The sequence below is a fragment of the Pecten maximus genome, chromosome 2 (genome assembly GCF_902652985.1).
Source record: "Pecten maximus chromosome 2, xPecMax1.1, whole genome shotgun sequence".
NCBI lineage: Eukaryota > Metazoa > Mollusca > Bivalvia > Pectinida > Pectinidae > Pecten > Pecten maximus.
Window position 1 is genome coordinate 8017649 of NC_047016.1, and position 26951 is coordinate 8044599.

At 35.7% G+C, this 26951-nt stretch overlaps 1 protein-coding gene across 23 annotated transcripts in view; it reads left to right on the plus strand.

Annotated features, from left to right (window-relative positions):
* The first annotated feature begins 1613 nt into the window (after positions 1-1613).
* The window catches only part of LOC117315791 (LIM zinc-binding domain-containing Nebulette-like), a 78340-nt gene continuing 53002 nt past the window's right edge, over positions 1614-26951 (plus strand). For 6 of the 23 annotated variants that reach the window (XM_033870259.1, XM_033870236.1, XM_033870229.1 and 3 more), the window contains exon 1: positions 1616-1833. In XM_033870259.1, coding sequence (XP_033726150.1) covers positions 1765-1833 — 69 coding nt within the window. In that variant the 5' untranslated portion in view covers positions 1616-1764. Of the gene's footprint in view, positions 1834-26951 lie in introns of all 23 variants that reach the window. The other 17 variants (XM_033870244.1, XM_033870252.1, XM_033870332.1 and 14 more) reach the window with 5 other exon arrangements.

Sequence of the window (26951 nt, forward strand, 5' to 3'; positions counted from 1 at the left end):
TTTTCCTTCAGATGTTTTGTGTTTTATTCATTACATAAACACACAAAGGTAAAGTGAAGCGACCCGCCTCACCCTAAATTTCCTGACCCCCAGACATTTTTTGTGTGTTAATGTGTTTAGAGGAATTAAAAAATGCAATTTAAAAAATATATATGGTGAAAAAATTGAATTAGTAGGTAAATAGTGAAATGCTTCACTTTACCACTGCCATGGTAAAATGAAGCGCCCTACCCTAATTTTTTTTACCAGGTTAAGAGAAATAACTACGCTAACCGATAAAAAATTGTGTGAAGGAAAGTCAATGAAAAGCAAATTATATTATGGTGGCTTCACTTTACTCTTTACTATTGGGGGGGGGGGGGGGGGGGGGGGGGTGTCATTTCACCATGCTTCAAAATACCACTCCACACCTGAAACCGGCTTTTTTTTATTTGATGCCATTTGAAATTATTGGGGGTTTTTTCAGATACAATATATATACATCCAGAAAGTACACAGAACCTTGATATTATTGGTGGGATTTCATATCCTTAATATTTCATGAGTTTTTTAAGTGCTTTCAGTAATTCATTTATTGTTTTGATACAAGCTATACTATAGTTTTGCATGAGATGAGCTTATCATTTACCACCCAGTGGAAATCTCTTAATATATTGACGGGAAAATTGGGAATTACATTTTAGTGATGTTCAAAATTTCGTTTTTAATATTGCACAGGTAGAATTTTTATTGATAAATGCTATATATAGTTCACTTTTAAAAAAACACGCATAGTGTTAAACTTTCCGTATAGTGCAGAGTTTTTTATGCTAATCTATGTTATTCTTGTCAGATACAAATGTGATTTTTTACCTTAATAATGTACAACATACGAATATGGACACCACATCATACTTGATCTATACACAGGGGCACGTAACAATGTCAGAGACCTATGCTTATATACTAGTATATAGGTCTCTGACAATGTATACAGTACATGAAATGATTAAAAATGTATGTGGGTCAGTACAAACATAAAACGTGACCCACATACATTTGTAATCATTTCGTGTATACATTATTATTATATCGTGTCCCTGTGATCTATACGACACCTTGCAAGCAACAGGTGAATCTGCGAATCACAACATTGCCTTTTAAGGCAAGCCCACCTGAAGAGCGGTTTCTCATTACACATCGGTTGAAAAGGCGCCAAGTTTTACTCGTAATTTTTCTCGCAGCTAGAGAGAAGTTTACGTACTTACACACGTTATTCTTTGACACTCTGTCGTTCCATTATATAATCTTATTGCAACGAAATTAATAGGTAAATTTTACTCAAAAACACACTCCCTGATCGCATAGAAAGGGGGCTGTCTCAAAGGTGATTTTATGGTAGTGGATATAAATAATGGTTTCATTAATTCCAGAGATAGGGTATCGCGGCAAACATCAACTAAATGACGATTGTAATTGTTTTTGTAATTCCTTATTGAGTAATAAGATCCAAGTCACAAAAATGAGTGTTTATGAGTGTATAACGTGAAATATGTTTGAGATAAATGTTTCTTAACTGACCCAATCAAATCGGTGGTAACAAATGATACTCTACTATTTTTGCACACGGCACATTGCAAATCTTTCACTTCCGTAAGCCAACCTTCGAACGGGCGGAGATAGCGGAGTGTGTTTCGATGAGAATACATGTACAGAAGTGGATTCTTACAGTCGTAATTTCGTTTATAATTGATTCGCTTATTGGAAATTAACAAGGACGCAATCATGAGCAAACAGTGTGCAAAGTGTTCGAAAACCGTGTTTCCGGTGGAGGAACTGAAATGTTTGGACAAGGTAAGGATATTCGCGGATACCTGGTTGGGTTGACTATGAAGCTATAAAAGTCTTACCGAGGTTGGTGGTAAACCAAACAGTAGCATACTGTATTTAAACTATATATTGATAATACGATGTTATTTCCTTATTTTGTACGGAAGCGTCACATTGCATACAATGGTGCTGAGTTTGGTTTGACCAGTATTCTTAAGTCGCATTCCGATGTATACAACAGGTTATCATTTTGTCCCATGGCCTAAATAACGAGTTCACACACATGTGCTGCTGCTGTACTGTCATTAAGGCGGATGTCGCTTGAGGGGATGTCAACAACTACCGAACAAGTTATATACAAATCGATGATATGTCAGAAAGTAGTAAATTTTATGATAGCTGCTTCTAAGAATGTTTACATTTCCAATATAAAATACTAGTTTGAAATTAAGGTAAGGTGACTACCCAAATCGGGGTCAGTACACAAAACGGAGCACTTTCACAACAAAGTCAACACTACATGCATGAATCAAAATTATGTAGTGTTAGGAATGCATATCAATGGATATATTTCTGTCTATAGGTATAGGCTTTCAATAAATTTACGAGTTTAATACACTAAAATAAACATTTCATGAAGTCTTGAATGTTTCATTATTGAAAAATAGTGTGCAAGGCCTATGTTTCTATTTTCATATGAAAGAAAAAATCTGGACTGTAGAAATTCCTTGCTTCCAACAAATTCCAAAGACCATTCTTACTCTTAGATAAAAATATATGAAAAAATACTCATTTGAAGTGTTTTATATTGAAAACTTCAGTCTGTTTCGAGTACTGGAAAAAAGGGCCAAAGAACAGGATTCTTCTTCACAATTAAAGAAATAACATAGCCATTTTATAGTATACTACAAGAATATGGATCAACTTGATGAATGTGAGGAATTACATTGCAGGTAAATAAGATGATATCTGTACATGTATAAAGATTTCAATTTCTAGAATTACTTAAGCTGGCCATGATACAGTTGCAGTTGTATGATACTCTGAGCTTCTTATTCCATTTAAGTAATTTAATATCTTTGACTGAAACAGGTGATTTCAATTTACAAACTCTTTTCTCTGTAAAACTATTTAACAAATTGGTAGTTGAAAGTGCAAGCATTTGCCTCCATCTGACTAACTTGAGCAAACTTTTGCTTATGACAGCCGCATATAAGTGTAGGAAAGTATCAGCTTGCTGATTGAAGATCTAGCTGTACACCCACTCTCTGATGTGTATTTATAGAAAGGTTGGCTACACATCTGATATTTGTGCTAAAGGGCAGTTTTATGTTCCATTTAGTGGTACATCACCTTTCCCTTTGTAACACCTGTAGGCACCATTGACGCCAATAGCTCATTAGTTTTTCCTTGATAGGACTATATATGCATGTAGTAGTTTGAGTTTGACCAGTGTCCTGTCCATTTAAGCATTTATACCATATAAATATGGATCTATGAAAATAAATATTGACTGAATTTCAGGCCTACTAATGTTTCTTTCCTATTTACTTTTCACATCAGTAGCCTTCTCGGATGATATATCCTAACGAAAGGTGAAAGCAGAAGAAGTTTAATTATTTTCAAATTCAATTTGACCTTGTATTCAAGGTCAAAGAGGGCTAATGTTCATTGATATTCCAACCACTTCTCAATAATAAAGAGGTGCAAAGACCTTGCGTTGAGCATGTTAAATGCTGGGATGAAGGGCTACCTGATTTGTGTAAATACATGACCTTGACTTATCTTCAGGGTTACAGGAGTCAAATTTCTTTAAAACAATAAAGGCATGAAGTGGGTTGTGATGGTCACAGTCATTTTTATTTGGTTGTCATTTGCAACAATTGGATATTATGAATTCATTAAAGTACCAACCGACAGGTGCCTAGGAAAAACAGATTCTGGCAAAATTTTGTAAGCTGCATTTCTATTGGTTCAAGCTTTAGGTCATCTGAAGATGACCCCTTACCAGCCACATCTGACCTTATTAACAAGTGTATAGTTATGATCTCTAGTTAAATCAGATTGATAAATGAGGCTACAATAGGTCAATCTATCAAACCAATGTATCCTCTAGATCTGGTGAATTCAGTATTCGAGGTATATGGTTTGAATTTTTTAGCCATACTGGAGGCAGTTTGCATTTCTATGAAGTGGAAATTGAGGATCTGTGACTACCCTGTGCTTTTGTAGTTGTATTATATGTATGTTTGCCATTAATTTGCAACTTGTCTTCCAAGTTCAAAGTTGAAAGCTTTATATAACTTAAAAAGAGCTGAAAATCATATTATCCGAGAATCATGATTAAAGTTCTAACATGGCTGCTCATGGCACTGGAAAACAAAGGCCTGACTTTCCACATTACATCTTTTGCTGACTCTGGTCGCTAACAAATATCTGTCAAAAGGTATCCTACAAAATGTCCCAAAATTGGGACATTAATTCACTGAAGTGTTAATAATTTAACAATCTTTGTTATGATAGCTCATAGGGAATGGATCTCCAAGGACACCAAACCTATGCAAAACTTCCACCAAGGATAGTGAAACTTATCTTAGTGAAAAAGACACCAAAACTGCTCAGCAAAGGACTTTGTGTTTATACTGTAGTGCATGTGTGCTGGTGGATAAAAACGTGGGTTAATTTACTCTATAAAATTGTATAATCTGTCCCGAACTGCTCATGCATCACAGCCCCGGAGCGAATTTCCCACGAGTACATTTTCGGATGCTACATATATATACCTTATCAAGGATAAGGATCACAGCCTACACTAATCAAAGACTAAAAATAATGATTCACTTTAGATTTATAATGGAATATTTCTTTGTCTTAAAGCATATCAGATTATATGTATACATGCATAATATCTTCAAATGTATAAATTCTAATAACTTTTAGATTGTAATAATAATATAGTACCACGACCACCACTGCATTTCTAACATTCCTTATTCAGTGTTCCAGCTAGGATTTGAAAAGGGCAGGGCGCTGCCTAAAAAAAAGGCATTTTTGTGCCAACATTTTTTCCAGGCCTATCTATCTTCTACCTTATTTTACAGGACAATGACCTGATTCATAGAGACAAATAGAAATCTGTTGATTTTTTTTTATTATTTCGTTTGTGTGTAAAAGTGTCTTCTTTCTTCTCTTTATTCTTCAAATATTGTTTTTAATTTTGATGGTAAAAGTTACAGTATGACCTAGAGTAATTCAAAAATAAAATGATATTAGCATTATTTCAATTTAAGGGTGTATTGAGAGAATCCATATACGATAATTACGTCCAATCAAAAAGTTACTATCAGATTATAGTCAACAGAGCGATATTTTCAACCAGAAGTTGGTCTGTCCAGAGACCTATATACTAACTAATTAATATAGGTCTCTGGTCTGTCCGTTGTGATTGTAAGACGACTAATTGTAAGTGAAGATATTATGGAGCAAAGGAGAAAATGTGGTCAAGCATATACGAGAAAAAATGAGTAAGTAAAAGAAAATCTATTATTTGATATCTGAATAAACTTCGTCCAAATAACTTCGTCCACATAACTACGATGTATCTTGTAAGCGGCGGTAAATTTCTACTTTCACTTTAGACTCTTTAGAAATAACGGCAAACTAAAATCAGGAAATTATAGCAAGTTAACATTTTCTTGAATTAATTATAAGAAATGGTAAACGAATTAGGGCCGGTCATGATTCGCAAGATTCTGATCAAACATTTGTTCCGTTGCTCTCGTAAACAAACGGTCCCCGCGTGTTGTAGAAATGTAAGTTAATCACTTGGCTATCACATGACCCGCAGTTAATGCAGAGTCGGCATTTCAGATACGAAAATAACACAATATAAACTAATCTTTTGCAACAATTATTCACATGAGCAGATATTTTTATATGTCTTTTATTTATTTATGAAAAATAAACATTTTGTATAGAAATCCGTCAATCCAACAAAGAATTTGCGACATCTGCATTTACAACGAACCATTTCCGGCGTCCCGCCAAACTTCATCAAATAAAATCAACCGAAAGCTAATTTTGATCACTGGAAAATCACTGGAAAGTGATCTCATGATCATTTACCTAAAAATTGCTTGGTTTACACTAGAAGGATTTCATGTTGTCATGTGAAGAAAATTTCAAAGATATATACATTGATCGCCAATGCACACGTGCTCATGGGATAACTTTACGACAAACGTGCGGCTCTTTTCGGTCTTGTCAAAAGTTGTTTACATAAGTAAAACAACATTTCCATCCATTATCATTACTTTGTCCATCTTCAAAAAGCCTTCGTGATCATGATTTAATTGGATTACCAGCCGACCTATCGACTCGTCACGGTTAAATGAATCTATTAAAACACCAGCTCGATCCCCAGCTGACCGATCTCTGCCTCGGGCAGCGTCCATCAGTACCGTGGATAAGGGTCTACAGGTAAGGGGACTAGTGTTACAGGTGGCCAATTAGTGACTGACTGACTGTATATTGCATGGCTTCAGCAAATCGGATCTACATGTAGAGTATACGAGGCAAAATGAGCATCAATGACACTTAGAAAAAGGGCAGTACTACAGGAAAAGGGGCGGGGCGAATTTCTAACTTTGAATTAGGGGCAGGGCGCCGCGCCCTGCTAACCCGACCTAGCTGGAACACTGTTATTTGAGGTAGACTGTTATAACAATATATTGTATTCACTCAGGTAAAGCCTTGGTAAGGATGGTACTGGAGTGTTTTCCCACACTTGAATTATGTATAAGACAATTGTTAATTTTTTTAGGCCATTTACAATTTTTATTTCTTACTAGGTCAATGCTATATTGGAATGTTGTTTCATGTATTTGTTCAGAATATAATATGGCGTAAATAGAAGTTAACCAAAAGCAGGAGGCTAATAATACTGTATAAATCTGCAGTTGATTGTCTTGGGCCAGGGATTATTATTAATATTAATAAAAATGGAGTTTTTTTTGGTAATCATTAAAAAAAAAATAGCCTTTACATAGTGTATGTATAATATATCACCTAGTCGTACAAGATGGTTACTGATAATTTTCCTGTGATTGATCAGAGCTGAAAGAATTAGCTCTGATGTCTGAATTTGGTTGATTTGTGTTTGGTATACCAAGTAGCTTCTAGCTGGCATCTATAAGGCTCAGTATTACATATTGATCTCTTGTCCTGTGTACATGTGTAGCCCTAGCTGATCTGGAACAGCTGTTTCAACCAGCTCCTCCTATACAAGGTACATATTGCCTGCTGCTTATACATGGTTGCGACTCTATCTTGTTATTAAGTAATTTCTAAAACAGTTTTTTTGTCAGATGCCACATTGATCATGTATGTACTGAATGTTCTTTAAAGGACTCAATTGCATTTTATATATACAGTGTACCCTCAACCTATTGCCACCCGAATCTACCGCCACCCTCCCATACCGCCACCTACACCCCTAGAACGGATTTCCCTTCTATATAATTCCCTCGTTAAGTTCGCCACCCTCGCATACCGCCATCCGCCACGTTCATAACAATACAAACGTCCCAAATCCCTATATATTACCCTCGACAATATCGCCATCTTGGTTCGGTTTTTTTTGCGATCGAGGAACTCTTTAGTGTTCTATTTATAGAATTAGGGTATTTCCTTTTTCACAGGTAACTTAGTTATACGCTTGAATGAGTTTTTATCGCTCAGGTAGATATATGTATCGATGTTTATATATGTGACATCTACACACAGGTATGGTTTGATTTGTAATAAAGCATGACTGATTTCTGCTCAATAAGTGTTCTTATTTATGGTATGAACGATTTGGCTTCGTCAGTTGAGATGGAAACTCCGAGACGAAAGCGTGTTCTTCTTGATGTAAGCTACGAAATATACAGTCAATACCATGGTGTCTTATATATGTTGACTCATTGTGTATTTATCAAAACGTTGGTACAACATTATCTTTTACTGTTGTAATTTTCATGATTCGATACTAACGCCACCCTCGTTATACCGCCATAATTGACACGGACAAAATGTGGCGATATAACGAGGGTAGACTGTATATATATTTGATCTGACACCAATGTACCTATATATATAGTACCATAGTCATTGGGTCACTTCAGTAAAGGGTTAGTGAAAGAAGCTGACTCTATATATAGTTGTAGGCCGGTGGTTTTTCTCCGGGTACTCCGGCTTTCCTCCACCTCCAAACCTGGCACGTCCTTAAATGACCCTGGCTGTTAATAGGACGTTAAACAAAAACAAACAAAAAAATCTATATATAGTTATCAGATCAGGAAAACCCCAGATGCGATAGCCCAAATCTATTCGATTTTGTTTATTAATTATGGGCAAGTGAAGGTCTCAATCCAAATTCCGAGTTTTTCACCATAGAATATTTTCAAATACATGAAAAGAGTAACTCGATCAAGCCAATCGGACATCACTAGCTTTGTCAAAAGTTTTTTTTTACCCCAAATTACATTAAACTCCAATACTACTCAACCCAGGCTCTCCATACTTAACACAAATATACATCTTGATGAGCCAGAGTGTCGCATACCAAAATCATGCCCCTTACCCCCGTATTTGCGGAGTTATTCCCCTTTGATGATTTTACTTGTCAGGACCATAACTCCAATACTACTCGACCCAGGCTCTCCATACTTGACACAAATATACATCTTGATGAGTCGGAGTGTCGCATACCAAAATTTTAAAAGTTGAAGTTGAAATTGTAAAAATTATTGTGATTTTTAAAAAAAATTGGCATATTATGGACTTAATTGTTTTTCCAATATTTCTGAGTTAATGTTTTGTAATTGCTCACCATTCACTTAATAATGGTATTAGGAGGCTGATTCTTTACAAAGAGGTTCTTTTAATGTATATATTCTGTATATAAACATGTGAACTAATTTTTGTGTTGTTGTGTCTTAACCAAGGTTTCCCATATTTGCAACATATGTACATCTCATCATTTAAAGTTTTCGACAACACCATTATATGTATCAATATCTCCTTCCAACTTTCCAACAATGATACTTCATTTTAAAGCATTACAACCTGTGAAACTACCCCCTTCCAAGTGTCAAATATTGCGGCGGGCGTATGTTGTGGCCCTCCAACGGGCCCTTGTTAAAGACTGGTATATCTGAGCTAGGGGACAGAACCCAAAGCTTTCCTCACAGAGGCAGATGCTCGACTGAAGGCCAAAAATGAGGCATTGATTTGACAAGTTTGAACCATCCGAAATAGTGTCAGTTATAAACAACTAGAGTTTGAACTAACACTAGCTAGAAAATTGTTGTTTTTATTGAAAAAATTATGTGTAAACTTTCTGCCTGTTTAAACTGACCAGACGTTTGCCGTAACTGACATGAATTTTTCAAGAAAATAACTTTTCATGCTAGAAAAATGTCTGAGAGGTCAGACAGCCTGCTCATATACAGTACTAGTATAAAAATGTCTAGGTTTCAGTCTTGAAAATGTACATGTGTTTGTCAGGGTGTCAACAGATCACCAACACTTTGACATACACCAGATGTTAAAACCGTGCCCATGTAATTATAATAGTGCCTATATGTTACTTAAGACATTACCCAAATGCTTTAACCAGAAGACATTGTATCATTTCAAAGATTTTGTCTGAAACCTATTTTTTGTTGTTCATACTAGTATATATATCGTATAAGGGCTTGACCAGAATACTCTAAAAATTGACTTTAGAAAACGTCAATTTTCTTTAACTTTTCATTTATGTTATTCATGCTAATAATTATGAGCGTTGTTCTAGATAATGCTGTTTAAACCCCATGTTACCTGTCATTGTTGTCAGTCAACCTTCCTATTCTCGGGTCAGAGCCCTTCTGGAATGTCAATTGGCTCACTACCTGTATTCCACTAGTTATGTGTGTTTATATATCTTTTACTATATCTTATTTCAAATGTTGTGGTTTGGTTTTTTTAAAGTCTTCTGTCAAGGAAACATTGTTTTATGCAGGACATTTTTTAACGGAAACAAAATATAACAATATTTGTGTCAGGTTGAGATGTTAGAATCATCAAAGTATTGTGAGTAGTAATTGTGACAGAAGAACCATGTTTATTGAGTTTAGGTTTAGAATAGAAGGACATCTGATAAGTTTAATGTCATATATACCTTATATCAAGGCAAGGGTTGAATGTGGCAGCTATTTGTTTTTGAGTCGACATTTGATATTTCGAGGCCGCAGTGGGGAGGTGGTTAAGGTGTACCAACACTATCACTAGCCCTTAGCTATAGGCCTCCATCTGTGGGACGCAAGTTCGAAACCCAGGTAGCTAGGGCTGTTACTGACTGTAGGCCTATGGTTTCTCTCTAAAAACTCCAGCTTCCCTCAACTTCCAGAACCTGGCACGTCCTTAATTGACTCTGGCAGTTAATAGGATGTTAAACAAAATAAAGCAATAAACTGGGTATTTATCAATTTTAGACAAGAACTTGAGTCTAATTAACATTTTCTCAGAAATCTTAACAGTATTAAAGTCATACTTTCAATGGTAAAATTCAACTATGGATATTTGTACATGATTATTAGGCAGGTTTAGACATTGTGTAGATCTACATGACTAAAACAAAATACCACGGAGTACCAGCATATTGAATCATGACAGGAAGTAGAACACTTCAGCCCAACATAAGAGGCTGCACGCAGTGTAGACTATACATATGGCCAGAGATAAATGCAATTTCAGACATGTCGCATTTAAACCCTCCATGGGCATACCATAACTAGTGAGAAAAAAGTAAAACAGGATGTCACTATAGTTTTCGTTGTTGCTTAGTTGTGTTGCTGACATATTACAGGTCCATTATAGTAGATCTATGTAATGCATATAATGCATTTTTAAAGCATTCGTTAATGATTAAGTGTTTTTAACGCATCTCCGTGTTTTCCTAACTTATAGATTATCACAAAAATATTTTGAATGATAGAAGATATACCCTATAGTTAATGATGAAATCATTTGAAAATCATTAACATTGTTTTTCATACCTGGTAAAGTTTTTCATACCTAGTTTAAATTTTTATACCTTGTAAAGTTTTTCATACCTGGTAAAGTTTTTCATATATACCTGGTATTTGCATTTAAAACCATGAAACTACCCACTGATTATGTGGAACCTTTAATGTGGAACTGCATTCCCTTTATGTAAATGATTATGAGCTGCAGAAAATATGTCATACATGCATGCGCAAACTGGTTTGTATTGAAGAATGTATGGTGGACTGGCGATCACAGCAGCCCAAAGTCAATCAATAAATGACTATCTTGTGTAATAAACAATATTTGAATAAGTATATAAATAGCTTTGTAATAAATGACGGGTGATTGACAGCAGACATCAAGGCAGGTTTGACACAAGAAAATGTAATAAATGACGGGTGATTGACAGCAGACATCAAGGCAGGTTTGACACAAGAAAATGTAATAAATGACGGGTGATTGACAGCAGACATCAAGGCAGGTTTGACACAAGAAAATGTAATAAATGACGGGTGATTGACAGCTGACATCAAGGCAGGTTTGACACAAGAAAATGTAATAAATGACGGGTGATTGACAGCAGACATCAAGGCAGGTTTGACACAAGAAAATGTAATAAATGACGGGTGATTGACAGCTGACATCAAGGCAGGTTTGACACAAGAAAATGTAATAAATGACGAGTGATTGACAGCAGACATCAAGGCAGGTTTGACACAAGAAAATGTAATAAATGACGGGTGATTGACAGCTGACATCAAGGCAGGTTTGACACAAGAAAATGTAATATATATTGGACCTATCTGTGAATTCTTTCACCAATATAGTGAATGTGGCAAACTGTTATTTCTTCACATTATAATAGATTATACATGATAAAGTATTGGAGGGTAAACTGCTTTCAGTTTGTACACTGTTAGTAGTATATAACCTCTAATATATGGAACCCATATGTTAGCTCATAGATATATAGTCTGTAAAGATCTGGAATATGATCATGAGACAATTAAAAGAAACTTCAGGTGAAGAAGCTGATACATGAGATCATGGATTGTCAGTTGTGTCATTGCTTACATTTGGCTTTGAATTGCATGTACCCTCGTTGTTGACAGGCCAAACAACCAGTTAACAAATTTAACTTTCCACACAATCTAAAATAAAAATGGATTTTATTGAAATAGAAGAGCCATTATTCAATTTTAAAATCTAATAAAAATTAAATTACACTTAATGATTGCTTTAAGTTCATTCAGAATATCCTGTCTGTAGTTTTAGTAGTTCAAGTCTGGCGGCGGGTGTGATGATGGAACTTTTAAGTGAGACCCAAACTTTATTCAACTACTTGTTACACTAATCCACTTAACATAACTGCTGCTCCTGTTGGTGGGTTATACTTTGATGACAGAAGGGGATAACTTTACTATGACGTGGCTGTCTGTTCCTGTTCTAGAGGGTTAAACTTGGCTGTGGCCTCACATAAACCAATTATATATCGCTCCTTACCGTAAATTCCTTTCTAATGCTATCATTGTTTCTAAGGAGTGTATGTACTATATCATTGCACAAATAAAGACATATTTCTCGGCAAGCTGTATAATTTGAACCTGCTAGTGTGTTGAGTGAAATCAACATCAGTATCATGCACGTAATGCTACACGTAATGCTACACGTAATGCTTTGTATGTGTATTGCTGGTGGTACACTTGCCTGATCTGTAGATCCTGTACACAATTCTTATGACTATTTGTTACCTCAGCAGATTAGCACAGTAAAGCCATACATACAATGTATTAAGTCACACAGCAGTAAACCATACAGATGATGTACTAAGCCACACTGCAGTAAAGCTATAAATATGATGTACTAAGTCACACAGCAGTAAAGCTATATGTATGACGTACTAAGTCACACAGCAGTAAACCATACAGATGATGTACTAAGTCACACAGCAGTAAAGCCATACAGATGATGTAATAAGTCACACAGCAGTAAAGCTATATGTATGATGTACTAAGTCACACAGCAGTAAAGCTATATGTATGATGTACTAAGTCACACAGCAGTAAAGCTATAAATATGATGTACTAAGTCACACAGCAGTAAAGCTATAAATATGATGTACTAAGTCACACAGCAGTAAAGCTATAAATATGATGTACTAAGTCACACAGCAGTAAAGCTATAAATATGATGTACTAAGTCACACAGCAGTAAAGCCATACAGATGATGTACTAAGTCACACAGCAGTAAAGCTATATGTATGATGTACTAAGTCACTCAACAGTAAAGCTATATGTATGATGTACTAAGTCACACAGCAGTAAAGCTATAAATATGATGTACTAAGTCACACAGCAGTAAAGCCATACAGATGATGTACTAAGTCACACAGCAGTAAAGCTATATGTATGATGTACTAAGTCACTCAACAGTAAAGCCATACAGATGATGTAATAAGCCACACAGCAGTAAAGCTATAAATATGATGTACTAAGTCACACAGAAGTAAAGCTATAAATATGATGTACTTTGTTAAGTCACACAGCAGTAAAGCTATATGTATGATGTACTAAGCCACACAGCAGTAAAGCTATAAATATGATGTACTTAGTCACACAGCAGTAAAGCTATATGTATGATGTACTAAGTCACACAGCAGTAAAGCTATATGTATGATGTACTAAGCCACACAGCAGTAAAGCTATAAATATGATGTTCTAAGTCACACAGCAGTAAAGCTATAAATATGATGTACTAAGTCACACAGCAGTAAAGTTATACAGATGATGTACTAAGCTTCTCAGCAGTAAAGCTATAAATATGATGTACTAAGTCACACAGCAGTAAGCTATACGTATGATGTACTTAGTCACACAGCAGTAAAGCAAAGACCTGGTTCACTGTGTCATTTCATAAAAGTTCAAACTATTACAACGAGTTATAATTATCTTTCATACATAGATACACAGTTTACCGTAATTATCTTTCATACATAGATACACAGTTTACCGTAATTATCTTTCATACATAGATACACAGTTTACCGTAATTATCTTTCATACATAGATACACAGTTTACCGTTCCAACATGATTATATGTATCAGCCCTTGTTTTCAGTGCCACATGCCTGGTCTACTATAGTCAGTTAACTGTGCATTAGTCACCTTGTCTGACCATGCAGCTTTATATCTATGTCATCCAGATTGCATTCATTTTGACAGTAAATGAAAAAATACTAATAAATGGATATACTTAACATGTGATGACGGTTCAGTACGTCGTTCTATAGCCAGAGTAAAGGGAGATAATCCCTGTATTTGGGAAATTCATGACATTTGTTTGAAAACGTTTCTCTTTTGAATAGAACTCACCTTCATCTAATTTTTTAATTCATCCAAATGAGGTAGATAACTTGATTTTTTCCCGATTTTATCAATGAGTTCAGTAATGTCACACATGTACACCTCTCCATAGTGCAGTTCATCTCGTTTTCTGTTTTGACATCCAACCCCTTAAGCTGTGTTTGGTTTGTTTTGTTTAACATCCTATTAACAGCCAGGGTCATCTAAGGACATGCCAAGTTTTAGAGGTGGAGGAAAGCTGGAGTACCCAGAGAAAAACCACCGACCCACGGTCAGTACCTGGCAACTGCCCCACGTAGGTTTCGAACTCGCAACTCAGAGGTGGAGGGCCAGTGTTAAAGTGTCGAGACACCTTGACCACACGGCCACCGTGGCCCCTCAGCTGTGTCTGTACCATGATATTACTAGTTCTGGATGAACACTGTCAAGAAGTATAATTCCCTATTTAGAAGAAATCTTCTATGTCAGTAGCGCTAGAGTTGATACCGTGAGCAAGATATCATCACCTATTTCCTCAATCAGGTATTTTGCAACCGTGGGGCCCTCGAGAAGTCTCGCTTGCATATTTAAGCAGTTTGTAATTGTATCTTACACAATTACACACATTGTAATATTTAATATTTCATTGTTTTAATTAATAGGCAGAATTCTTTATTATACCTGAAAGGAGTTCAGGTGTTTGGCTGACTGTTTCCATACCTTGACAGTGACAATTTAGGGTCAATTTATAATTTACTTGTATTGGCACTGTATTAACACCCTCCGGGTGTCCACAAAGTCACCACTGCACACATGGGACCTGAGCGAAGCTGACATCGGTTTACACAGAGTAGATTTACTCATACAAAGAAGGAATTCGAACAGGACCTTGAAATAGGGCCGGATACAAGTTCAGATTAGACAGAGTTAACAACTGTAGATCAAGAAGAAATTTTTGGGGACTAATTTATTTGACTGGTTAAGACAAAGATCCAGATTTGACAAAGTCAATTTTTAGACAGAAGCCACTATGTACAGCCGTCATCACAAACAATAGGCATGGCTGCTCTCAGTAGTGGGAACGTGCTTTCCTCTACCAAATACATTTACATGAATTTTACACGATAAAAGACTTCATAAGTAAAAACAATGAACAGATATAACAGCTCTCCGACTATCCAAAATGATTTCTAACAATAGTTTGTTTCAGAATAATTACTATATGGACCCCCGCCCAAATGATTTACCAGCTGTAGTTATTTACATGTGTGTGGGTGTAGAAGTGTATTTTGGTATATAGCTAAAATACCTGATAGCTATTTTTGTCTATATGGATGCTGGAATTCTAATACAATCTCTGGATCCGCTCCTTACAAATTCTTCTACAATCTTGTCAGTTGTTTAATAGTGTGGCATCTCTTACAAGCCAATAGTTATCACGGTTATATATGTCATTCTCATTTCACAGGAGAAAGTATCTTAATCTTTTGTTAAAAATGACTTTGCAACCAATTCATTTAGGATAGGACAGTATAGATAGGACATTTTTTTTGGGGGGGGGGGGGGGGGGGTATGGCATGAGAACAAGACCAGGCTGTGATTATGGATAAGATTTTGAAGTTGTACATTCAGCATTGTTAAAAGTTGTTAAACCTTGATTAAATCTTGAAATTTTAAAGTCATTGATATATATTTAGATCTTAATTATAGTTTTGTAGTATATATTGATTATATTTATAAAGATGTATATATAAGTAGTTTGGTGAATGTTTTTAGTATTCATTATGGCTGTATATATTTAGATCTTAATTGTTGCAATGTTGGAAGCAATACTTCTGTCTCCTGCACACTAGACTCTGACACACATTTGTTTAAATAGCTCTCTTTCTCCCATGAATGTGTTGAACTAATATCTCTGTAATGGGAAGATGGAGTGGGAGGGACCGATTTTTTTGTCACGATCTTATGTAATCTTGAACATGTTAAGTTGATACACACTTGAAAATTCCGATCTTAGCTATCCTCAGCCTATACAACTAACATAAGATAGCTTATCATCCTAAATCTTATATAGAACAGGTCTATAGCTTATCATCCTAAATCTTATATAGAACAGGTCTTTCACTTGCAAAACAAATGCATGTATACAAATTTATATATTTTTTTTGTCTAGCCTTGAGAAACAGCATAGTATTATATATACCACTGCAGATAAAATATTACACCCAAACAGTTTAGTTTACATTCCACACATTTCCCCAGGCATATCAAACTGCTATGTAGTTTTGTGGTATATTGTAAAGTTCTGGTTAGTGTTTGTAGTTATTTATTGTGGCAGTTTATTCAACCTGCATGCTCAAGTTTTCCCATTACCCAGGGTCTGATTGTGGAGACTAGCAGGACTAGTCCTGATGCTTATAACTGCTAGCTTCTGACTTGGCAGAGGTACACGTGTTTATAAGTAGATGTGTATTTTGATACAGGGCTATCTATAGAGAAGAACAAAAATGTACGCCTTGCATGTACATTTACATAAAGTATACTATACATCCTATGTAGATACTAATTTTTCATTTCTGATCACTAAATCATAATAGTTTATTTTGGAGTTTTAATTTTTGAGCAAAATATGAGGGCAACCTGACAACACTGCAATATGTCTTTCACATATTGATATAGGTGTTGTAATACCACAGACACAGGGACTAGACATACTGATCCCAAACCTCATGGTCCAAGCAGTCTGTGGGGGTTTGTGCTGTCTCTGGCAATAAGGCCATGTGATTATCACAATGTAAAGATTATTACTTCTTTTATTAATTGCTCTTTTCAATAAAGGACAGATTCCATTTACATAATATGTTCTGATGCAGATGATGGGATTGTGTTATAAGTCCTTGGGAAGCACACTATAAGGTATAAACACAAATGATTTTTGCTAGAAATCCTACCAGTTAATAACAGGAAATGGCAGATTGTGTTGAATAATGCACAGCTTTACTGTCAGGCTGACATGACATATAAAGAATATATAATGCCATTTAAGATTGCAATATTTATTCTGAATTTTTTGATGTAGCAGCATTTTGGGTCATTTTAGTACGTACAATGTGCAATACCATATTTGGCACTCCCTGTCCATGTCAGTTTGTGTTTCTCCAGAAGCTGAGAAACGAGTAAGTCTGTACTGTTTTGTTATTGTGTCCATGGGTAAGATACTTTACCCTAATTGCTCTGGATTGCCTTCGAAGGACCACATGTAAGTTGTTCAGTGAGGTAGTCGCCCAACTACTACAAGAAGCTCCTGCCTCAAAATGACCCTGAATGTTCATGGGGCGATAAAACCCAGCATACAAGTAATTTTCAATTTTGCATTGATGACACAGTTTTATTAAAACTTCAATTTTCTTTCTTGTCGGGAATAGAACATTTTCTTAAACAACCTACCAGTAATGCCCAAAGTTAAATACAACAAACGAGAAGGCAAACACATGTATTGAAGTGCCCCGTCTTATTCTCATTAAAAAACATCTCATTTCATGATATTTAAAATAAAAATGTCTGAATCTTTCTGCTCTTACTCTAACATCAAACAACTAAAACGAATGGAAGAAATTGTGATGTAATTGTACACAATTGTTCAGTGGCTTTGTCCTATTACAGACGTTTTGATGTTGGTGTGAATTTGTCACTACTGGCCTATATATAATATCAGCTGGAATGATGTGATATAAAGAGGAAACACTCCCAACTGATCCATATCTATGTCGGGTTAGATGTTTCTATATTATAATGACTGTGAAGCTGCTCAGCCTGTTAACCATTATATCTAACATGTGATCATAGTAATTGTCATCACATGTGTAGATCCTGTATATTATTGTTGGTGGTTGCTGTAGGTTAGGTAAACAATGTTACTGCTCTGCTGACATGTGCTAATGGTTACAAAATAAGTGTGCACATCTGAAATTGAAATGTGTGTTTTCTAGGCATTTCTTGAAACCTTGATTTCTACAATTATGGTTCCATTTGTATTGTCTGTGTTGGGAATGTTTAATACAGTGTTATGCTATATACCGTATAAGACCTTATAAGGGGCCCTACCTTTTTTCCAAGGAAATACATCTTTGACTAAGTGTCAAAATGGTGTTCAAAAGTAATAATTCATGTGAAATGTTTTGCTACTTTATGTGTTCAATTTTCTTCAGCAAAGTAAGTCACTGGAACACAAGTTTATGATCGAGGAAATCACCTGTGTCTATAAATAGAACACAAAAGAGTTCCGTTTGAACATAAATGGTGGAACACACATTCTTTGGTCTAAAGATCAGCTGGCATGGTTTACAAGTTTACAGGAATATTCAGGTGATGTTTAAGCTTTATATCTGATAATAGATATCTTCATCTGGAATATTTTTATGAATGAATATTTTACCGTTTCCACAGCTTTGCTGTAAGGTATAGTCCGTTTCATAAAAGTTCAGAATAATGAATCTTAATAAGGGCGCCCACTGTCAATTACCCGCACCCTGTGCCCTTATTAGGTCATATACTGTTTTTAGCCCACCATCATCAGATGGTGGGCTATTCAAATCGCCCTGCGTCCGTGGTCCGTCGTCCGTCCGTCCGTCCCTCCGTCCGTCCCTCCGTCCGTAAACAATTCTTGTTATCGCTATTTCTCAGAAAGTACTGAAGGGATCTTTCTCAAATTTCATATGAAGGTTCCCCTTGGTGCCTAGTTATGCATATTGCGTTTTGAGACCAATCGGAAAACAACATGGCCGACAGGCAGCCATCTTGGATTTTGACAATTGAAGTTTGTTATCGCTATTTCTCAGAAAGTACTGAAGGGATCTTTCTCAAATTTCATATGTAGGTTCCCCTTGGTGCCTAGTTATGCATATTGCGTTTTGAGACCAATCGGAAAACAACATCGCCGACAGGCAGCCATCTTGGATTTTGACAATTGAAGTTTGTTATCGCTATTTCTCAGAAAGTACTGAAGGGATCTTTCTCAAATTTCATATGAAGGTTCCCCTTGGTGCCTAGTTATGCATATTGCATTTTGAGACCAATTGGATAACAACATGGCCGACAGGCAGCCATCTTGGATTTTGACAATTGAAGTTTGTTATCGCTATTTCTGAGAAAGTACTGAAGGGATCTTTCTCAAATTTCATATGAAGGTTCCCCTTGGTGCCTAGTTATGCATATTGCATTTTGAGACCAATCTGAAAATAACATGGCCGACAGGCAGCCATCTTGGATTTTGACAATTGAAGTTTGTTATCGCTATTTCTGAGAAAGTACTGAAGGAATCTTTCTCAAATTTCATATGAAGGGGCCCCTTGGTGCCTAGTTATACATATTGCGTTTTGAGACCAATCAGGGAAAAAAATGGCCGACAGGCAGCCATCTTGGATTTTGACAATTGAAGTTTGTTATCGCTATTTCTCAGAAAGTACTGAAGGGATCTTTCTCAAATTTCATATGTAGGTTCCCCTCGGTGCCTGGTTATGCATATTGCATTTTGAGACCAATCTGAAAATAACATGGCCGACAGGCAGCCATCTTGGATTTTGACAATTGAAGTTTGTTATCGCTATTTCTCAGAAAGTACTGAAGGGATCTTTCTCAAATTTCATATGTAGGTTCCCCTTGGTGCCTCTTTATGCATATTGCGTTTTGAGACCAATCGGAAAACAACATGGCCGACAGGCAGCCATCTTGGATTTGACAATTGAAGTTTGTTATCACTATTTCTGAGAAAGTATTTAAGGGATCTTTCTCAAATTTCATATGTAAGTTTCCCTTGGTGCCTAGTTATGCATATTGCGTTTTGAGACCAATCTGAAAACAACATGGCCGACAGGCAGCCATCTTGGATTTTGACAACTGAAGTTTGTTATCGCTATTTCTGAGAAAGTACTGAAGGGATCTTTCTCAAATTTCATATGGAGGTTCCCCTTGGTGCCTCATTATGCTTATTGCATTTTGAGATCAATTGGAAAACAATATGGCAGACAGACCGCCATCTTGGATTTTGACAATTTAAGTTTGTTATCTCTATTTCTCAAAGTACTGAAGGGATCTTTCTCAAATCAAATTTCATATGTAGGTTCCCCTTGGTCCCTTGTATTGCATTTTTGGACCAGTCTGTCCTGAAAACAACCTGGCAAACAAACAGCCATTATCGTTAAATCTCAAATTTCTTATATAGCTAGGATTCCCTTGTTTGAAAAGTACTGGAGGGATATCTCTTTATAGATGATAGGTATGGTATTTTATAACATGAATCATTCATCGTGTATAAACTTTTTGATGTTTTCATTGTTACATTGCAACCACAAATGTATTATTATATTATTGTTGCACTGGGTAACCATGAAAGTTCCTACCAACAAAATAATCTCCAAACCACGAAAGATTGTTATACAGTAATATGGAGGGTACAGTATAATGCGTATTGTCTTCCATAAGTCCAGGGCATCCGGTAGACCCTTGAGAGTATGTTTTTGACTCCCCAAATTGAGATCTGACTCTTGGGTTTGAAGGGACATGTCTATTTGACATCTGTTTTGACCCTTCAGATTTCTCAGAAATAGTGATTTGACTTCTGAAATTTCTAAAAGTCAAGGGTCAACGGGATGCCCTGAAATCTCTGTTTAAAGCGGGGAAAAAAGAAATGAGCAGCTGTTACAGATTTTGGATAACATGGCCTTTTTTGCACCCAAACAACGAAGTAACTAAAACAAGGAATTTAAGACATGTTCTTTACCATTCTCGGTGAGATGTACACCCATGATGCTGTTTATCTCCACACTCATGAGACAGTAATGAAACAGCTGGTGTCTATTAAATTTAGAGAAAATTAGCTCTGTGCGAGTTGATTAGGCCATCAAACTCATGTCCTTAACAGTGATTACACTGAAGTCTATTTCCAAGACAAAAACAACCCTGTTTCATGATTTAAAGTTGCTAGTTTTAGGAGAATTGATACTAATGAAAACTGATACAGTGACTATAAACTAGGACAAGAAATAGAAATTTTGACGCTCTAGAAAAGTAATATATTTAAGTTAGGTACTTTGATGAAATTGTTTTCATTGAAAGAGCACACAAATACAGGTGTATTTCATAAAGTAAAATTTTTAATTTAACACCTGGTCTAATCAGTTTTGAGTGGGGAAGAAAGTACTGTCATCAAAAATTTCACTGATATGTATAATATATGTACTAGCTCTATACCAGGCAAGTTGATCATGAATTTTGCTACCTGTAAATGCTGGTGACTAAAATGTCAACCACAGATGTCAAATTTAATAGGGTTATATAGGTTACAGCCAGAAAACAATCGCTCTGGTGTTTGTACCTGTATGTAGGTTACCTGTACCCTGTTATAACAGAAGGTCTGGGAGAAAGGAACCCTTGTGTTTGTTGTTCTGTCCAGATATAGGTTATCTACTGAGCTGATCCTTAATCTAATGGACAAGATCCTGTCAAACACTGACACTTCAGGTGTGTGTATGTTTATATACGAGATAGGCCCAGCCTACACATTCTAATCATACCTCACACACAGGTAAGTGCCCCACACTTACTGACCATTTTATCTACCTGTCCATTTCTGATTGATAAGGATTTTAATCAGCTGTGGCCAGATACCACAGCCATCTGGCCACAGCAAACATGTAGCTATTGTATATCAAGTCCACGATAGATGTGTTGGTATATGATGTCAGAAAACTTGGACAATCTGTAAATATAATAATTTCATTTATTCATAGACAAGATGCTAAAACTGAAGCATTATATATATGTGTTAGGTGAAGACTGCCACCCTCACCTCTCCCCACCTCTACCTCCACTCAAGAATACTAAAATTAGAAATGTTTGACTAGGGGAGATAATTTAGTACATTTTATATATAGTAGATAAGGGCCGATACTTTACTGGATTGTACTTCACACCTTGGCCCCTGTGGCTAATCTAAATTTAGAATCAGATGTGTGCAATTATTGGGGTGTGTTTAATGTAGTTGAATAACACTGAGAATGGTACTTCCTCAAACCATTCTGCCTGAATTACATACAGTACTTACAAAAGGTCAATGGACCTTATCCAAAGGTAAAAGTCCGTGATCTTGTAGTAGTTATGATAATTGACCGAATTTTAAGTTCAGTAGTCATCTCCTCAGGGCTATGTAAGGTCAACGTGTGTATAGGTGTATACGATTTATAATATTAGCTTCCATCAAAACATGTGTCCAGATTTGACAACCTTGGCATAATATTGACTTAATTCTTTAAGCTTTAAGCATAACAGTTAGCTTGTTGTTGTTGTGTGTACTACCGGGCAGAAACAAGATTAGTATGCTTGCATGATTTTTTTTACTTTTTTCACCACATATAATGTGTGATTGCAAACATCATCTGTGTAATGATGTGAGGTTCAATTCAACATTATTCATAATTATTTGCAATATTGACTGCAAAGCAATACTGTTTCTTCTATATATTTATTGGGGAAGTATTGATAAAATGTAATTAGGGCCCCGTATAGTAATCACCCTGTCAGTCTGTCCATCAGCACTTTTATTTTCAAGCAATTACTTAAGTTTCCTCGGGCCAATCAAACTTCATACAGTGCTTTCTTATTGAAAGTGCTTGTGCAGGATTGCTTTTTTGCATCAAAGGTCAAGGTTACTTGCTTAACATAGACAATCAGTTTCCATGCAATAACTTAAGTATGCATTTGCCAATCATACTAATACTTCATACAATGCTTCTTCTTAAAATGCTAATTGCTTGGGATTGCTTTTCAGCGTTTAAGGTCGAGATCACTGACCTAAAACAGAAAATCAGTTTTCAAGCAATAACTTGCATTTTCTTAGGCAGATGTAGCTCTAACTTCATTCAGTGCTTCCTTGTTTAGAGAGCCTACTTATAATTGCTTTTAAGAATCAAAATTCAAAGGTCAAGGTCACTGTTACTTATATTATAAATATAGTTAAAATCACCTTCCCTGCAGAATCTAGAGTTTGCTTTGGCCAATTTAACTCAAACTTCTTTCAGTACTTCCATACTGATTTACAGATTTAAAGGTCAAATGTCAAGGTCACTGTTACTATAAATAGAAAATCAAGTTTCCTTGTAGATACATGAGCTTCCTTTGGGCCAATCAAACTCAGACTTCATACAGTGCTTTCTTTTTGAAAGTGCTTGCTTGCTCATGATAAATGTTAGCCTTGGCTATATAGGCAAATGGCTTCTTGATGATTATGGAAGATACCTGTATATGGCCGCATTGGTAGCATATATTATAGGTTGTAGTGCTGCAACGATACGCTTCTCTCACAATACAATATGTATCGCGATATATATATACATGTCTCACAGCACATTTATTTCCCAAAAAACAAAATATACTATATTAACACTGTGATATATCACCCCACGGATTACTGTTGCAGCACTAATAGGTCGATAAGAAATTGATCCAGCATTGAATTAACTAATGTCTATTGCATTTCTTTAATATAATATTGCGATATAAGAACTATAATACTCTATTGTCAAGCAAGCCCATCTCTTGTTTTCAAAGTTTATTCCATAGATGCTTATAATTGAATAATGATTTTTTTATAGGATGTTGCATTGTGCGCATTACTCCGAGAAAGTTTAAGGTTTTCGTTGATTATCATATCAATTATAATACAGAATCATGGGTGATGGTCATAGAGGACACAATATTAATGAATTTGAGACAAGCAGAGATCACTGACTTCAACTTCACATTGGATTCTGTAGGTCGGCAGGTACACACTACTGTATGTTTACAGTGAGAGAATATCACATAGCCATCAGATTATAAGACTCTTTCATATGTGTGTGTAGAGTAGGGATATTCCACCCGAGGGGTAACAAAATGTGGTGAAACCTGCGGCTTGTCAAGGGTGGTGTATCTATATTACATACATACATAATGAAAGAGTCTTTTTCTTACATAGCGATCTTACATGGGCAAACTTTTTCCAACATGGTGAGGTGTGAGAGAATTAATGATTATTCTTTGTTTTATTGAAAAGTACTATTCAATACTTATTATTTGTTTGTTTCTGTTGTTTTCTGCAGTATAAACAGAAAGGTCAATATACTGGATCTAATGAATTAGAGTTTGGAGTAGAGCTAGCTCTGTAACCTGCCAATTATCATTGTGGGTGTAGAATGAGTACAGTATGTTGTCGAAGGGGATGCGCTGTTCGTCCAAACTGTCAGTGTTGGCGGTCATGAACATCTATTATGGAAGAAGAACTAGAAGTGTGTAAAAGGCAAAAAGTAAGATACAGGTTGGGATGTTGGATACAAATTTAAAAAAAAAACAACATTAGGTCTAAGAAATGCCAATATAATTTAAAGATCATTGATGTCTCTACTTTGGAATAAAACAATGAAGATAAGCCAAAGGCCACATCAAATTCAATTTATTTGAAATTCCTATACAAAAGACATTTTTTAATAAAATTCTGCATTAAAAGTGAAGCCATCAAATGTGAAAAATAGAATAACAGAAAAATGGTTTTAAGATATCTACCATTCATTATGCATGGGTAAAATGTTTTTAAGTAATGATTACTGAAGCAGTATTTTGGGAATATTTCCTCATACGTATACACCTTTTATGTCTATGCCAATAAATCCAGCTATTTCAGTATTATTAATGTATTTCATCAATACCACAGTAGGTACAGTAACTGTTCATGGCAGTAGCTCTGATAAAGATCCTCATCAGGCCATAGGGTTTAATTACAGGCAGTTGGAAGTGTCCTTATATTACCTCTACTTGATTACCTTGAGTTTTACTGAGGGGAGTTCTCTGTTTGTCGTGTGCCATGTGACCCACATCGCCAAAGATGAAACAATTTGGCATTGCTTCAGTATGGTGATTTATCAGTTACAGAGATAAAGGCTTATAGACTGCAGCCAATGTGTTTGGATGGTAAACTGAGAAATGACTGAATTGCATGAAATGCATATTTAGAAGTCCGACTGGTGGTTTAGCTTTTCAGACAAAAATAAATGTTATGGTTTTGGATGAAATGACAAATGAAAGTCCTGAAGTGGCAGCCACCTGAAATAACAGCCAAATTGGTAAATTCAGTGAAGAAATTGCTTTACTCTATCAAATTTAGACAATTTTAATACATGGATACAACTATGGTATGTGCAATTAACTAATCTGAAGCTGCCTAGCTATTGGTCCAAATTTAAGCAGGCCTTTTTCTGGGGGCTTTTGGGGGCCGTTAATGGGCCCCATTCCCAATTGAAACTATTTTATATTTAAGCCTAATTCCCAAAATTTGCAGTTTACTCCTGAAAAAATCTTTCCCAATTCACCAATTTTCTTCCCAAAATGAGTCAAACCACTGAGAAAAAGCCCTGTTAAGGCAGTTTCAGATGTGACCAATGGTCAAAAGCCCAAATGAAAACCAGCTCCTTTAGATCAGAATTAATAATAGAAAGTGATTCTGGATGAAAACATATTGTTTATAGGAAATCCTTAGGATTATCAAACTAGCTTGAACATATCTTAATTATTGAACCTTAGGATGATCAAACTAGCTTGAACATATCTTATTGGACCTATAATAGGATGATCAAACTAGCTTGAACTTATCTTATTGGACCTTAGGATGATCAAGCTAGCTTGAACTTATCTTATTGGACCTTAGGATGATCAAACTAGCTTGAACTTATCTTATTGGACCTTAGGATGATCAAACTAGCTTGAACTTATCTTATTGGACCTTAGGATGATCAAGCTAGCTTGAACATATCTTATTGGACCTAAGGATGATCAAGCTAGCTTGAACTTATCTTATTGGACCTTAGGATGATCAAGCTAGCTTGAACATATCTTATTGGACCTAAGGATGATCAAATTAGCTTGAACATATCTTATTGGACCTTAGGATGATCAAACTAGCTTGAACTTATCTTATTGGACCTTAGGATGATCAAGCTAGCTTGAACATATCTTATTGGACCTAAGGATGATCAAACTAGCTTGAACATATCTTATTGGACCTTAGGATGATCAAACTAGCTTTAACAAATCTTATTGGACCTTAGGATGATCAAACTAGCTTGAACATATCTTATTGGACCTTAGGATGATCAAACTAGCTTGAACATATCTTCTTGGACCTTAGGATGATCAAACTAGCTTTAACATATCTTATTGGACCTTAGGATGATCAAACTAGCTTGAACTTATCTTATTGGACCTATAATAGGATGATCAAACTAGCTTTAACATATCTTGCTGGACCTTAGGATGATCAAACTAGCTTTAACATATCTTATTGGACCTTAGGATGATCAAACTAGCTTGAACATATCTTATTGGACCTTAGGATGATAAAACTAGCTTGAACATATCTTATTGGACCTTAGGATGATCAAACTAGCTTTAACAAATCTTATTGGACCTTAGGATGATCAAACTAGCTTTAACATATCTTGCTGGACCTTAGGATGATCAAACTAGCTTTAACATATCTTATTGGACCTTAGGATGATCAAACTAGCTTGAACATATCTTATTGGACCTTAGGATGATCAAACTAGCTTTAACAAATCTTATTGGACCTTAGGATGATCAAACTAGCTTTAACATATCTTATTGGACCTTAGGATGATCAAACTAGCTTGAACATATCTTATTG